This window comes from Ictidomys tridecemlineatus, chromosome 9 (assembly GCF_052094955.1).
Source record: "Ictidomys tridecemlineatus isolate mIctTri1 chromosome 9, mIctTri1.hap1, whole genome shotgun sequence".
In the NCBI taxonomy this organism is placed as follows: Eukaryota; Metazoa; Chordata; class Mammalia; order Rodentia; family Sciuridae; genus Ictidomys; species Ictidomys tridecemlineatus.
The window spans coordinates 124,569,097-124,584,927 of record NC_135485.1 but is presented as its reverse complement, the minus strand read 5'-3'; the positions used below and the strand labels follow the sequence as shown (position 1 = coordinate 124,584,927).

At 31.7% G+C, this 15,831-nt stretch overlaps 1 protein-coding gene across 5 annotated transcripts in view; it reads right to left on the bottom strand.

Annotated features, from left to right (window-relative positions):
• The window catches only part of Lrba (LPS responsive beige-like anchor protein), a 648,575-nt gene that overhangs the window by 188,410 nt on the left and 444,334 nt on the right, over positions 1 to 15,831 (bottom strand). For all 5 annotated transcript variants that reach the window (XM_040293201.2, XM_040293202.2, XM_040293204.2 and 2 more), the window contains exons 41-42: positions 6,222 to 6,339; positions 4,012 to 4,114 (exon numbers count right to left, since the gene is read on the bottom strand). In XM_040293201.2, the coding sequence (XP_040149135.2) occupies positions 4,012 to 4,114; positions 6,222 to 6,339 (221 nt within the window). The remainder of the gene's footprint in view (positions 1 to 4,011; positions 4,115 to 6,221; positions 6,340 to 15,831) is intronic.

Below are 15,831 nucleotides of genomic sequence, written 5' to 3'. Positions count from 1 at the left end.
TTTTTAATATTTTATTTAGACACAGGGCCTCGCTAAGTTACCAAGTCTGGGTTTGAACTCACAATCCTCCTGCTTCAGCCTCCTGAGCCACTGGGATTATAGGCATGCACCTCCATGCCCGGCTTAAACAGTTGTGAATATACATATTTTGTTAACCACTATCACAATTAGGACACATTATCAACAGTCCCCTCATATTCCTTTGCCAAGTCCTGGCCTCTGGCAAACAACAATCTGCTTTCTGTTACCACAGAGCTTTGCATTTTTCACTAATTTCATCTAACAAAAACAATCTGTGGTATGATGTATGAAACTCACAACTTCTTTGCCTAACCTCTTTGCTTAGCATAGCACTTTAGCATTGTCTTTGTGTTGCTGCATGTGATTAGTAGTCAGTTCATTTGATTTCTGAGTAGTAAGTATCTCATTCTATGAATGTACAAACTGTTTATTCATTCACAGTTGAAGGTCATCATAAATGTTTCCAGTGTGGAACTGGAATAAAATTGCTATTAATATTTACTTAAAAGTAAAAGTAGGGGCTGGGGTTGTAGCTCAGTGGAAAAGTATTTGCCTAGCATGTGTGGGGCTCTGGGTTCAGTTCTCAGCACCACATACAAATAATTAAAATAAAGGTTCATCAAAAACTAAAAAAATATTTTTTTAAAAAGTGAATGTATATCTATATCTTCACTATCATTGATAAATACCTAAGAGAACTGGAACAATATACACTATGTATATATGTAATTTTATAAGAAAACTGGAAGATTGTTTTTCAAAGTGTCTATACTAATTTGCACTCCTACATGGTTCTAGAGTGCTAAGCTACATATCCTTATTAACATTTCAGATCATCCTTTTATTTTCTTTCTTTTTGTTCTTAACTACATTTGTTACTCTTTAAAGCAGAATGTCCTTTTCTATTTTTGGAAATTAGGTTTATTAAAGAATAATTAACAAAGAGTAAATTCATAATTCATTCTTTTTCCCCTATTTTTACTGGTACACTGTAATAATATATGCAATTATATGTAATTGTGAAATTCATTCTTTTTAGGCATAAATAATGCAATGGGTTTTCCATACATATACAGTTGTGTGATACCAAAACGGTTACAATGGAAAATTCCCATGATCCCAAAAGGGTCCTTCATGTTCTCCTTTATGCTCAGATTTTTATAGGCTATTGTTATTTTCACTTAGTACAAAATATTTTCTAATATCCCTTATAATTCATATGTAGGCTCTTGCTTTATATAGAGTGTGTTAATTTCTAAATATCCAGGGATATTCAAGGTTGTTGTTTTTTTGTAATTGATTTTTGGCTTATTCCATTGGGATCCGAGATTTCGATACTTTTAACCTTACTGAGATTTGTTCTAGGGTTCAAAATATGGTCAACCTGACTAACATTCCAGGTGTGCTAGAAAGGAATGCATATGTACAGTTGGGTACAATGGTTTAAACATGATAAGTTGACTGATAATGTTCTTATTCTTCACTATTCTTGATGTTTTTGTCTACCTGTTCCCTCAATGACTAACCAAACAGGGAGAAGTTGTCTGTATTTCATTCCAGTTCTACCTGGTTTTATTTCATGAATATTGAGACTCTATTCAATGTATATAATTTAGGGTTGTTTCTTGGTGAATTGGCTTTCTTGTCATTGATACATCATTCTTCTCTCTGATATTATTCTAGTTTTAAAGTTGTCTTTGGGTATGGGGTCATACCACAAAAGTACAGCATTTGCCTAGCATGTATGAGGCACTGAATTCAATTCTTAGAACCACATATAAATAAATAAAAATAAAGGTCCATTGACAACTAAAAAAAAAATTTTAAAGTCATGTTTGTTTAGTAATTGTTATGGGTTGAATTGTATCTTCCCCAAAATTTCTATGTTGAAGTCTAACCCCCAGTATCTCTGAATGTAAGCTTACTTAGACACAGGATATTTTAAAAAATAATCAAGGTAAAAATAATTCATTAGTATGGGCCCTAATCCAATATGACTGATGTCCTTATAAGAGGGAAAACTGGCCATAGAGACAGACAGAGGGAAGATGATATAAAAGACATAGGGAGAAGACAGCTAGTTACAAGCCAAGGAGAGAACTTGGAGCAGATCCTTCCCTCACATCCCTTAGAAGCAACCAACACTACTAACAACTTGATTTTGGACTTGGAGCCTCCAGACCTGTGAGACAAAACACATCTATTGTTTAAGCAACCTCTAGAACTGTGAGACGATACATATCTAGTGTTTAAGCAACCAGTTGTGGTACTTTACATTGATAAATGTAGTAAACTAATATAGTAATTATATGATAATTCCACCTTCTTGTTTGTTTTTGTTTTAATTTAGCAGTGACAAGGTATACATTTTTTTCCCCGATTTTACCTTTATCCTAATTGTGTCTTCATATTTAAAGTGTTTTTTAGGGGTTGCCATTAATGGTCATTTAGATTTATTTGTATCTCAGCTATTGTTAATAATGCTACAATGAGGGGCTGGGGATGTGGCTCAAGCGGTAGCTCACTCGCCTGGCATGCGTGCGGCCGGGGTTCGATCCTCAGCACCACATACAAATATGTTGTGTCTGCCGAAAACTGAAAAATAAATATTAAAATTCTCTCTGTCTCTCTCTTTAAAAAAAATAATGCTACAATGAACATGAGAGTGCAGATAAATCTTCAATATACTGTTTACATTTCTGTTAGAATCATACCCATAATAGGACTGCTGAATCATATGAAAGTTTGATTTTTAACATTTTTGAGAAGTCTCCATACTTTTTTCCATAATGATTGTACAAATCTATAATTACACAGAATGCAAAAGTTCCCTTTTATCCACATCTTCTCCAGCTCTTGCTATCTTTCATGTTTTTGATGAAGGCATTCTAAAGGTTTAAAGTGCTACCTCACTGTGGTTTTAATCTGCATGGCCTTGATAATTAAGTGATTGTCAGTGGTTTTTCATATACCCATTGGCCATTTGTATATCTTCTTTTGAGAAACAACTGTCCAAATCCTTTGCTTGTTTTTCAGTTGGATTATTTGTTCTGTTTCTATTTAGTTGTTTGAATGTCATATTGGCTATTACCCTTGCCCAGACTTATAGTTCATAAATATTTTCTGCCTCATCTATAGGTTGACTATTTACTCTGTTAATTGTTTTCTTGATTGAGCAGAAGGTTTTGAGTTTGATATAATCCTATTTGTCTATTTTAGTTTTTGTTGTCTGTGCTTCTGGGATCTAATCTAACACTTGGTATTCTCTCCCTTTTTCATTTCGGTCATTACAATGAACATGTAATACATACATTTTTTAATGGCAAAAGCAAATGCAAAACTGAACCTTTCTATCTTGAGTTAAAAAAAAAAAGAATTTTTTTTAGGGGATAGAGGAGGGTAGCAGAATACAATAGACACTAGTATGGCCCTATGTATAAACGTGGCTGTATAACCAATGTGATCCTGCAATCTGTACGTGTGGAAAAATAAGATTACGTACCCCATTTGAATCAAATGTATGTATGTCAAGATCATTGAATTGTTTTGAGCAACTAACTAATAAAAAATTTTAAAAAAAGAATAGATAAACACACATACATACACAATATTTATATCATGGTACATATTTAAAAACATATTAACTTTAAAATATGAAAATTAAAATTTTCTATCTAAGAGATAAAAAGTATATTTTGTGTATGCCTTTATTATGGTGCTGGGAAAGTCTAGTGAATTCTATATTTAGTGATAATCTGCTGAGTGCTGACTCTGTGCTATACACTCTACCATTCATATATTACAATTCAAATGACAGATATGAAATACAACTTAATACCTAATAATCATCAATTACTATGAAACATAATACAGACATTCATTTCAAAATAAGTAAGAATATTAATAGAGATTAATTTTAATAAGAGTATTAATAGTTAATGAGAATACTAATGAAGATTATTTTCCACATTTTCTTATATAAAACAGTACCTGGTTTGAGGTAATCCAAAACTGGTTCCAATACCAACACGAGGTAGATAGTTAACCACTTTCTTTACTGTTGCAGGGTCTGGGAAGTTGAACATTACAGCAACTATGACAAATAATTTTTTTAAAATTAGAACACAATTTGATGTCCTTTTGGGGAAACTGACTTCTTGATCTAATGGAATAGTTACACTACATTCAATACAATCCTCTATTAAACACAATTCTCTATTAAACACAATTCTCACAATGTCCTCTTTATTATACTACATATAAAGTTTTAGTTAATATTCAAGAAAGGATATTCATTTTACTTCTGATATTTCTTACCAAAAAAGGTTCTTTCTCTAAATACTATCAGGAGTTCTAACAACTGGTGTTACATTTGTGTAATATGAAAATGAGATTACCTAGCTACAATATTTAATTTACAAAATTGAATTTTGATGAGTCAAATTTATTTCTATGAATTACTAGAAAGAACTATTAAAATTCAATTTTATATAGTTAACCATAGAACACTAAAAGCTACACATACAGCTATGAAATCATCATTTATTTATTTATTTCCAATAATGAACAGCTTAAAAATAATTCTCTTTACAATGTTTACATGTTGATGTTTCATAAGTTCATGTAATTCAGAACAATTTGGGGCCTAAAGGAAAATTTTCCTCTATGCTTAATATCAAATTTAAGAGCCTTCTAATACATGTTTGAGAATATCAAGAAGCATCTATCAATATATAAACATATTCAATATACCAGATGAAGTTTACAAGAGCTTTCTATATCTTATCCACTTTAAACATGAAAACAGTCATAAAATCAGGAGACTGTAGAAGATATTAATGTTATCAGTCTTGAGATTTTAATTTTATATTAATATTACATCAGAACCCTATGTAGACCACAGTGCTCATACAGAAAGTGGTCCTTCTTCTCCATCTGTCCTGAAAAGAATACTTCAGGCCAAAAAGAAAATATATGTTGCGTTTTTAAATACTGGCATTATTAACTACTCATCAATCATTCATTAAGCACCCTACAAAATATTTAGTAATGTCATGTACCATTTAAATAAGCTTTCCTTATATATTCACTACTGTATTGAATCCATGAGTAAAACATGAAGAAAAATCCATCATAGGTTATGGCATATGACCAAGGCCAGCAGAGAACGGCAAGAGAAAGCACTCACACAAAAGTAAAAGTGCATAAGAAATTTTAAGAAAGAAAATGAATGAGGATGAGCAAGTAATAAATATTGTAAGGCTTCAACTCCTTTGGGACAACAAGAATACAGACTGAACTAAAGTGTGAAACATTCCCTTGATTATCTGCCTTAGACAAATAATGTTTACATTAGGGAAAAGAGGTGTTTGTGGGGAGGAGGCCACCTAGGAAAGAGAAAAACATTTTTCCCTAAAGATATTTAGATTCCCTAATGACATATGATTTCAAGAGAAAAGATGTATGTATGGAATTTATACTGTTGTGTGTAGATTTTTAAAGTAACAACTTGTAGATTACAGAAAACAAAAACAAAAAAGAAACCATCAACCTACATATATACCAAGTATATGTATAATAAATCACCAGATTTTATATATTTTCCCTTATATACCTTTACTAATACCCAATGATGCTTTTCCTTCAAATTAAACTTGTCCCCCTTCTTGTCTTAATGGATTTCACCAAGTTCCACTGTAAACCCACAAATAGAATTTTAGCTCAACTTTCAAGAATGATGTAATACAAAACAACCATGACAATTCAAGGTAATTTTCTGATGGTTCCTTTAAAAATAGCAATACATTAGACAGAAGATAAGATAAATGTATGAGTCATTTGATTATCTTCTTCTGCTCCCAAATGCAGCCACCTACCAGAAGGAGTTTAAGCATCTAAGTAATGCTGAAGATGTCAAAACTCTGCAACTGAATAAATGGTTAAATATGTCCCATATTTACACAATCCTGCATCAGTCTGTGTAACAGCCAGGAAAGGAAAAGAAATTCAAATTATACTGTAAGTGATCAAGAGGATGGAGAAAGCCCAGGAAGATCCATGTGGTATTAAAAAAATGAGGTCAGTAGAGCACTAGGTAGACTACAAAATCCAATCTAAATAGAAACAATATGATATGTACAAAAATGAAATCTGAGAAATGGAATTTAGTTTTGTAACAACACACTTCTGAAACATATTACCTCTGTTTGCCATAAAGATCTCCAGGGCTGTATTTTGCAAAAGATAACGACGAGAAAAGATGGATCGTATCTCTGTGAACAGCCATTTTCCATGCAGCCCTTCAGTATATGCCAGGATCTAGTGAGGAAAAACATAACCCAAGTGAGTGACAATAGGAAACTTTTTTGTTTTTCGTCTTTCCCCCAATTAAAATAGACTATTAAGAAAAACAATTTCAAAGAACTCAACTAAGAAAATGTATTTTAACTTACATGAAAGAAGCTTAAATGTAAAAGCAAAGTAACACTATAAAGCATATAGTTATAAATATATATTTCAGCTTTTAAAAACAATGACATAATCTATTGCTTCTCAGGAAGTGCATATTATATTATATTATTTATTTATTTATTTAGTCATGGAAAGTTTCAAATAAAACCTTAAAAAGAAAGAAAACTTCCAAAGAATGTCATACATGCTTCTGAATCACATATATACAAATTAGATAGTCACTTTTTACATACTTTCAAAAATAAGTTTCATAACTTTAAAAAATAATCACACATTTTGGGGCTGGGGCTAGAACTAGGGCTCAGTGGTAGAGCGCTCGCCTGGCATGTGTGAGGTCCTGGGTGTGATTCTCAGCACCACATAAAAATAAATAAATAAAATAAAGATATTGTGTTCAACTACAATTAAAAAATAAATAATTTTTTTAAAAATCGCACATTTTAAGGTCATATTTAAGGCAACTCATTCAGAAAACATAAAGATTAACTGTAAAAGAGGTTAAGTATCATTTTGTCAGCTAAAGCTAAGTATAAACCTACAAATGAACTCAGCATAATCTCCCTATGGAATAGGTAGTTGTCAGAGTGACTTGTTACAATTCTTGTCATTCCATGTGACAGACACAATTGCTTAAAATGCTTTGCCAATTCAAAGTAATCTTGTCTTTAGTCCTAAGCCACTTTGTTGCCTTGTTACTCAAGTTTTATCTTTCAAAAAGATCATTTCAAAAGCTCAATTATGAAAGTGTTAAAAAGAAATCAGATACAACATTTCTCCACACAGAAAATGAACATTTGCTATCAATATTTCATGAAAATCTACAAAAGTAAATTAAGTTAATTTCAGATATCACTTAAAAGTAACCACCATCTATTCTACATAAACTGACTTTTTCTTTTCTCATTTCCATTTTCCAAATCCTAACTGCAAATGAATCTACATTCTTTTGACATCAAATGTAGTTTCTTTGAAAGAAAAAAAAAACCCTTACTTCAGTATGTATTTCAATGTTTCTAGAGAAACAATTCTATTATTGGAACAAGAGGAGCTAAAAAATGGATTCAACTCTAAAGTACGGGCTGTTTTTTTTTTTTAATAAAGTGAAAACTTCAAAGGACGCAACAACTAATCATGCCCTCAATTTTGAAATTGGCAATAGAGAATTTCTACCTTCAGTTATACAACAAGTACCTGTGTAAGGAAGATCAAGAGAAATAAACATGCAGACAGAAAACAAAAATGTTAGTATTACTCAAGATTTTTTTTTTTAACTTCTTATTTCACCCTCTGCCTACAATGATCTTCTCCCAAATCTCCACATAGTTAACTCATTCTCACATTTAGATATCTACTCAGGTGTCACATCTTCAGAGAAGCCAAAGGACCGAAACTCTACTCCCTCCCCCAAATTATCAAATTTTCTTCATTATATTTACCACTATCTGAAATTATAACATTTGTTTGTTTATCTTGCCCCTTCTGCACTAATACAAGAGTAAGTTCAATCTGAAGGCTGGAGACGTAGATCAGTAGTGGAGCACCTGCTTAGCACTTTTGTAACCCTGGATTCAGTTCCCAGCATGGTCAAAATAATAATAATAATTTTTTTTAAATTATCTTTAAGCTAAAACTGTGAATACACTCTACGTTCACTGACTTGAAAAACATACGGCATTGGGCTGGGGCTGTAGCTTAGTGGCAGAGCACATACAAAAATAAAGGTATTGTGTCCATCTACAACTAAAAATATTTTTTAAAAAGCAAAAATAATGTGGTAAAAAGTAGTTATTTTGAACAATTAAATGAATTACAGCATAGTAACTTAAGTTCTTTATATGTCCTCAATTGATTTTCTCTGGCATATATGATATTTTGACAAAATTTCAAGCCATGAAAATAACTGAGAAAATGGCTATTTACATAAATATGCAGATTTCTGGATTCCTGGGAAAAACTGGAGTATCTGGCCAACCTAGATGTACCAAATGGTAATAACTGGCAAGCACTTTCTTTGTTTTGTTATAGTTTTTACATCATTCATTACTAATGTGAAATGAGCATTCAATCACTTACTATTATCTGCCTAGTTTCCATCTACACATGAGTTTGCCACTCTGGATTTATCATACTTTAAAGAAGCTAATATATGTTCAATAACACTTATAAACCAATGAATTGTTACTGTATTCATAAGGAAAATGGGGCCCACCCATGTTAAATATTTAACAGAAAAGACCCTTGGCAACTTAGTAACAGAGCCCAGCCTACTCCAAGGTTTTCTAATCCAAAAGCCCAGAGCTTCCATTAAAAAACACTGTAACATTTCTAAAGTATTATAGATTTGTTAAGCTAGAACCTAACTCACTGTAAATTTAATAAACATATTTGTTTTCCTGCACTTGGGTTAAGATGAAAGAGGAAAAGCAAAAGAAAACAAACATTGAAGGATCCTTTATACTCTATGATATGCTAAGAATATTACACACTGGTGTGAAGATTTTACCTTTTGTAAGTACAGAGTTGTATGATAAGACCTGTTGCTCATAACAGTGATGCCAACCACTGCACAGTCATAATTTGTCAACTAAAATTTTAATTATATTCTATGGTCTTCCACTTATTAGCAGAACTAACCTTACTAAAACATACTTTATACAACCAGAGATATGAAAAAATTTTGTTGTATACATGTAAAAAAATTGTAATGCATTCCATTGTCATTTTTTAAATCAATAAAAAAGATGCAAAAAGATTTTTAATGTATTTTTAATGTACTGAACTCATTTTTTGATTAATCAAAAATTCAATTTTTATTCTATTCCTTTAAATTGTATTATTATTCAAAGATTGATTTTAAAATACAAGTGTCATAGTCATTTAAAATGTTTTGTTACCAAATGTCAAAAATATTTAAAACTACAAAAAATGACATGCTCCATGCACACACTACTCAATCTTATAAAATCCTATCATTTTGCCATATTATTGCATTATTTTCTAAAAAATAATTAAAGTAAAACAGAGAGTGTCAAAACTCCAACACTGACCAGGTGTGGTAGTGCACACCTGTAATCCCAATGGCTCTGGAGACTGAGTCAGGAGGATCCTGAGTTCAAAGCCAGCCTCAGCAAAAGCAAGGTGCTAAGCAACTCAGTGAGACCCTGTTTATAAATAAAATACAAAATAGGGCTGGGGATGTGGCTCAGTGGTCAAGTGCCCCTGAGTTTCCCAGTACCCCCCACTCAAAAAGAACCTCCCATACATAACCCTTTCGGATCCCATTTTCCTCTTTTGTCACAGCCAATGAGTATCTTTATTTTGAGGTTCATTATTCCTCAAGTAAGTTTTAATACAACTAGCAGTCACATTCATAAACAGTATTCAGCATTTCTCTGTGTATTTCCAAATATGAAATGAGTAGTATCATACCAACTGTATGACAGTGTGCTTCCAAAGTTAAATATAAGAAGGCATAGTGATATTTTCAAAGTCAAAGAAAAAAAGAAACAGGAGAAACACAAAATTACTTAGAACTCCCAAAGGTATCAAACATTTAAAACTTGTATAATACTGACCTATTTAAAAAATATATAATATTACTATTATGGTCAAGACAGGGTTTAAAAGAGAATTGAAGAACATCTGAACTAAAGATTTACTACCTAAAATTGATAAAATAACATTTCATTAGGAAAAGGTGTCAGTACTGAAAAGCAGCTGAGGCCTAGTCTAAGCAAGAGGTTCATTTCTTATTGGAATAGTAGTATAGGCCAGGTCTATGGCTTCACTTCAAAGTCTCTAGAGTTCAATTAAAACTGGATTAGGTAGAAGCAGACCCTTCTTTGGGACTTTTTGTTCACTGAAACTCTACATATACTGACAACACCCTAGACAGAGGTCTAGCCCTCAGATGAATCAGTTGCTATGGAAACAGTATCATTACCATTGCTCTGCAGTTATGACCCCAAGTCTAGAATAGCTTGAAAGCTTAAGCCCACAGCACTCTCACAGAATGTTTACCACCTTGTTTTATTACTGTTAGTATGATTATTAGTGAATTCAACTTTCACTTTTTTTATAATTTATCTCAATAAAACTAGTTTACGAGTTAAATGTTGAATTAAGTGCATTAGGAGAAAAAGAAATCGATATTTAATTTACATATATAATATGTATACTACATTTCTTTACATTACAAAAACATCTTTTAAAAATTATATAAAATTGTGCTTCCTAAAAAGGTATGTTATTTTTTCCAAATATACACATTTCTTTCTTCTATTCTATAATAGTATAGTATGAATACACAAGACAATTTCTTCACCATGTTACATTTATTCTTAGCTTAAAAGTAAAGCACTTTATCTCCCTTTAACCACCCATTTTGCAAAAGCCTATGAATTAATCCTAGTAAAACTCTTGTTTTTCTCGTCCTCATAAAAAAATAGAAACTCACATTTATAACCCAACTAGATGATATCTTTATTGACCAAATATCTGATATTTTTGAAAAATAGATTTAGAATGAATAAAGCCACATTTATTTCATTTAAGTAAAAAAAAAGGGGGGGGCTACATTTAAAATGTTTCAAAATTCCCCTTAAAGGTAAAACTTTAAAAAATGGGATAATATTTAATCCTCAAAATAAAAAGTATTTACATGGAAGACAATATTTAATCTCAAAAATAAGACATATTTACATGGAAGTCTTCATATATAGAATCAACAAAGAGTACTTAAAAAAAAATACTATTCTTGTGCTGGGGATGTAGCTCAGTGGTAAAGTGCTTACCCAGCATGGGTAAGAACCTGGATTCAATCCCCAGTACAAAACAAAAAAAAGAAAAAGAAAAAAGAAAAACAATTCTTAATGTTTAAAATTAGCATAGCATATTTTATTTTAAATAATTCTTAATTTCTGGAGCAGTTTTACTCTTTCAGACTTCTGAAGAAGTAGGTAATGAGATGAAAATCAGATGACTGATAACAAGAACAGTATTTGAAATTTCACAACAAAACAATTTCCAAATTATACATACATATGTACACACACACACACACACACACACACACACACACGTATATGTATATATATCAAGAAAAATAACTTAAACCTAGCATAAAAATGTAAACTAATCGTTTACTGTCAATTAAGCAACAGTGCCTCTATTAGCAAACTCTAGAAAATATTCTCTATATCTTATATTCAGAGAATATGGGAAAACAGTTAATATTTGAAATATCTTTAAAATGAAAACACATGCTAAAAATACTCATATCAACTCAGCAGCAAATATATGCACAATTTTTATGTTTTACTGACAATAAACATAATTTCAACAACTTAAAGTAATTTTAATCAATTATTCAAAAATTATATTATTACTATTAATAATTTTATATTTTGTTATATACAATTTTCTCTGAAACTTGATATCAAAATATAACAATTTATCCTATTAAATAATATTGAATTCTAGTTGGCCTAAGTACTTTTATTTCATCATCATCCACATGTTTTTAGTTTTAAGTCCTCAAAAATATATTTTTAAAGCAAGATATAGAGATCATTTTTTGAACATGAAAATGACTTGCAGTTGACTTAAGTGAATTTTAAGATGGTAATTTCATTATTAAACGTAAACCCATGAACATGTAGAATGTCTCCTAGACTTCAACAAAAAAAGCAAAATAAAAATAAAATTCATGAATACTAAAAGAAATTACCTTTTAAATTAATTTCCAGTTGTTATTTAATTATTTTATCTGCATAGTATATTTCCTCCTGCTTACTAGTGCTATGATATAGTATAGTATTCTCCTTAGCATTTTCATGGGTGACAAATTCAATTAAACATATTCATTACTCTAATGTTCTACTTGGCAGGTTTAGTCAGCATGAAAAATTAAAAATATATAAATAAAATGCTATATGACCTTTGTATTGATTGGGCTAAAATGGCTTTAGACTGGGTGTGGATGATGGGGCAGTTGGGAGGGGCAGCAAGGGAGCACACAAACACACATACTCTTGTGTTTTCTCTTCCAATTACTGAGGGAGATGATAAAACCACAGCAAATGATGTATCAGCTCATTTTATCTTATCGCTTTGGGGCTAGGTGACAATGAAGTTCATATTTCACTGGCTCCCATTGAAGATTGTGAAAATTACTTGCCCTCATGACCTGAAATTTCACTAGAAGACAGAAATTTCTCTTCTGCAAAGTAATGCAATTTTTCAGATGTCAACCTTTAGCCCAGCTTTAAAAATTAATTTCATTTATATTAACCAATGATATTGATATTTTCACAGAACACTCTTTGATACATGAAGCACTGACTGGCAAATTGATGTTGCTTTAGATGGGTAGAACTATTTTATTTTAAGCTGCTGTGGCAGATTTATAGCAAACTGAAATTCCCATTTCATAATTTAATATTTGTGCAAAGTGATGCACTTTTAAGTCTGTGGCCTGTAAATAATTCAGACTCTTCACTTGGTTCTGTTTTTTTTTCAATGTTCCTCATCTTAAAAATAATTTGCATTCTAAATTAAGCATCATAAAAGTCATCTGTTACTGAGTTAACATTTAATATACATCTTAATGAGTCAAAGCAAAATATAATAATGAAGGAAAAGAACAAAGAAGATATTAATCCATCTTTCAAAAATCTTCGATTTTTAAACTAAGACTATGGTATGATTTTTTAAAAAAGAAAACAAGAATCCAAGATATACCAAAAAGGGTATTGAGAAATAATATTACAGAATATGAATGTACTTCGCATCTTTTTCATAGGAGCACATAAGACAAACAGTTAGGTATTAAATTTGCAGAGCAATATCAGTATAAGTTAGATAAGTTTCTGAATTAAAATTGAGATATCTGAATTTAAGTTACCTTTTAAAATATAAACATAACAAAAGTAAAAGCCACAAGGTCAATTTTATCTTGAACAAGGTGTGAAAGGTTCCCAGATATGGCAAACGGAAATACAATTAACCTGTACCAAAGAAAATTTTCAATATAAAATTCCAATTTGTTTTTCCCAGTACTGGGTATCGAAGCCAGGGGCACTCTACCATTGGGTTACATCCCCAGCCCTTTTTATTTTCGGACAGGGTCTCATGAAATTGTCCATCCTGTCCTCAAACATGCAATCTTCCTACCTCAGCCTCTCAAGACTGGGATTACATGTATGCGATACCACAACCAGCTAAATTCCAATATTTTGCAGTTAAAATCTTAACATTTTTTTTAACCTTTACCCAGTAAAGAGTTTCATCTAATTCAGAAAATGTCTGTAAATCATAATCATTACTAATACCCTTTCATTTTATTAATATGGTAGGCATAGACATGCATATGATTTTATGCTCTTAAAATTAGAAAAAGGCCAAGAAAAACATTTCCCTAATTTAATTACTTTCTCCCCAAATTTTTAACACTGTCCTGCCTAACTTGCTTATAGTAAAATCGACTTTTGCATTTTTATGCTAACGATATGCACATTGTTTTTCTTCAAATATTTTTGTTCAGTTCTTCCTTAAATCCATGAGAGAAAAATGGGAGCACAAATTATACTTTATAATTTTTTCCATTGTGGTTGAAAATATTTCTAGGCACTTCTCAAAAACTTGTACAAGTAAAATGTATTGCCCCTGTGTTCAAGCTATAACGAATTTCTGCCTATTAGTCCATATACTGATTCTTAATAGTCATAAGCTTCCTATTTCTTAATATTTCAATTTAAACCTACATTACTAAAAAACTGACTAATTTTAAAAACAACTGAAGGACACAAACTAGTTTTCTTCTTGGTGTCAATTCTTCCTTTCTAAACTCAATCTCAATTTTAAATTGATACCAAAAATCCTCCCTAATATGGGAGAAAAGGCACACTCATACATTGCTGGTGGAACTGCAAATTGGTGCAACCAAACTGTAAAATAGTATGAAGATTCTTTTAAAAAAATTTGAAACATAACCACCATTTGACCCAGCTATCTCACTCCTTGGTCTATACCCAAAGGACTTAAAAACAGCATATTACAGTGATGAAGCCACATCAATGTTTATAGCAGCACAATTCAAAACTGCCAAACTGTGGTACCAACCTAGATGCCCTTCAATAGATGAATGGATAAAGAAACTGTGGTATATATACACAACAGAATATTACTCAGCAATAAAAGAGAATAAAATTATGGCATTTGCAGATAAATTTGCAAATAAATGGAGTTTGGAGAATATCATGCTAAGCCAAATAAACCAATCCCAAAAAACAAAAGGCCAAATGTTTTCTCTGATAAATGAATGCTAATCCAGGATGGGGCTGGGGATGAGTGGAGGAACTTTGGATTGGGCAAAGGGGAGAGAAGGGAAGGGGAGGGGAGGGGAAGGGAGGAGGTATGGGGGTATGAAAGATGGTGGAATGAGAGGGACATCATTATATCCCTAGGTATATGTATGATTGCATAAATGGTGCGATCCGACTTCGTGTACAATCATAAGTGAAAAATTGTGCTCCATTTGTGTACAATGAATCAAAGAGCATTCTGCTGTCATGTATAACTAACTAGAACAAATTTTTAAAAATACAAAACAAAATCCTCCCTAGGTATTTGACCTAAGTCTTCAAGTTTCGGTAACTTCAATTTACTTATTGAAAGATTACTTATTCTCTTTGAAGCAGATATAATATGAATTAGCCATTGGAAGTTTCTGAGTTGACTAAGCCATTTAGATGAATTCAAGGGAAAATGTTTGTTTAATTTCAAGAAATTTCCTTTTTGTTATTCAAACAGCAAGGAAAATAAATAAAATGCAAAATAAAAAAAGTCACATAGAACTTTGTTAAGGTCTGTAAACAAGTCAAAATAACACCTGGTATTTTGCCAGGGGAATGTTAGAGTTCATAAACAAGTCTGGATGGCGCCTGGCAAAATGCCAGAGGGAGTGGTTTGAGAAGTAACAAAAGCGAGCCATTAAGTGTGGAGATTCCTTATTGGTTGACTGATGTATCTAGTTTATGCTAATTAAGATAAGCTGTGCAAAATGTATAAATACCTCTCTTGTCCTTCAATAAAGGGCTTCCACTCCTGCTGTATGGATCTACACAAGTTATTCGTCACACACACACACACACACACCCACTCCCCCCACACCCCACCCACCCCACCCCCACCCCCGGTTATTTTGCTGCAGCCGGACTACAGCAGAACTTAATGCTATACACCTAAAATCCCCAGAAGACTTTTTCCTAATAATATGAAAACACTTTTCTACTTCAGTTCTTTAGTTTTCTGTCTCCTATTAAGTACTCATCTTATGTA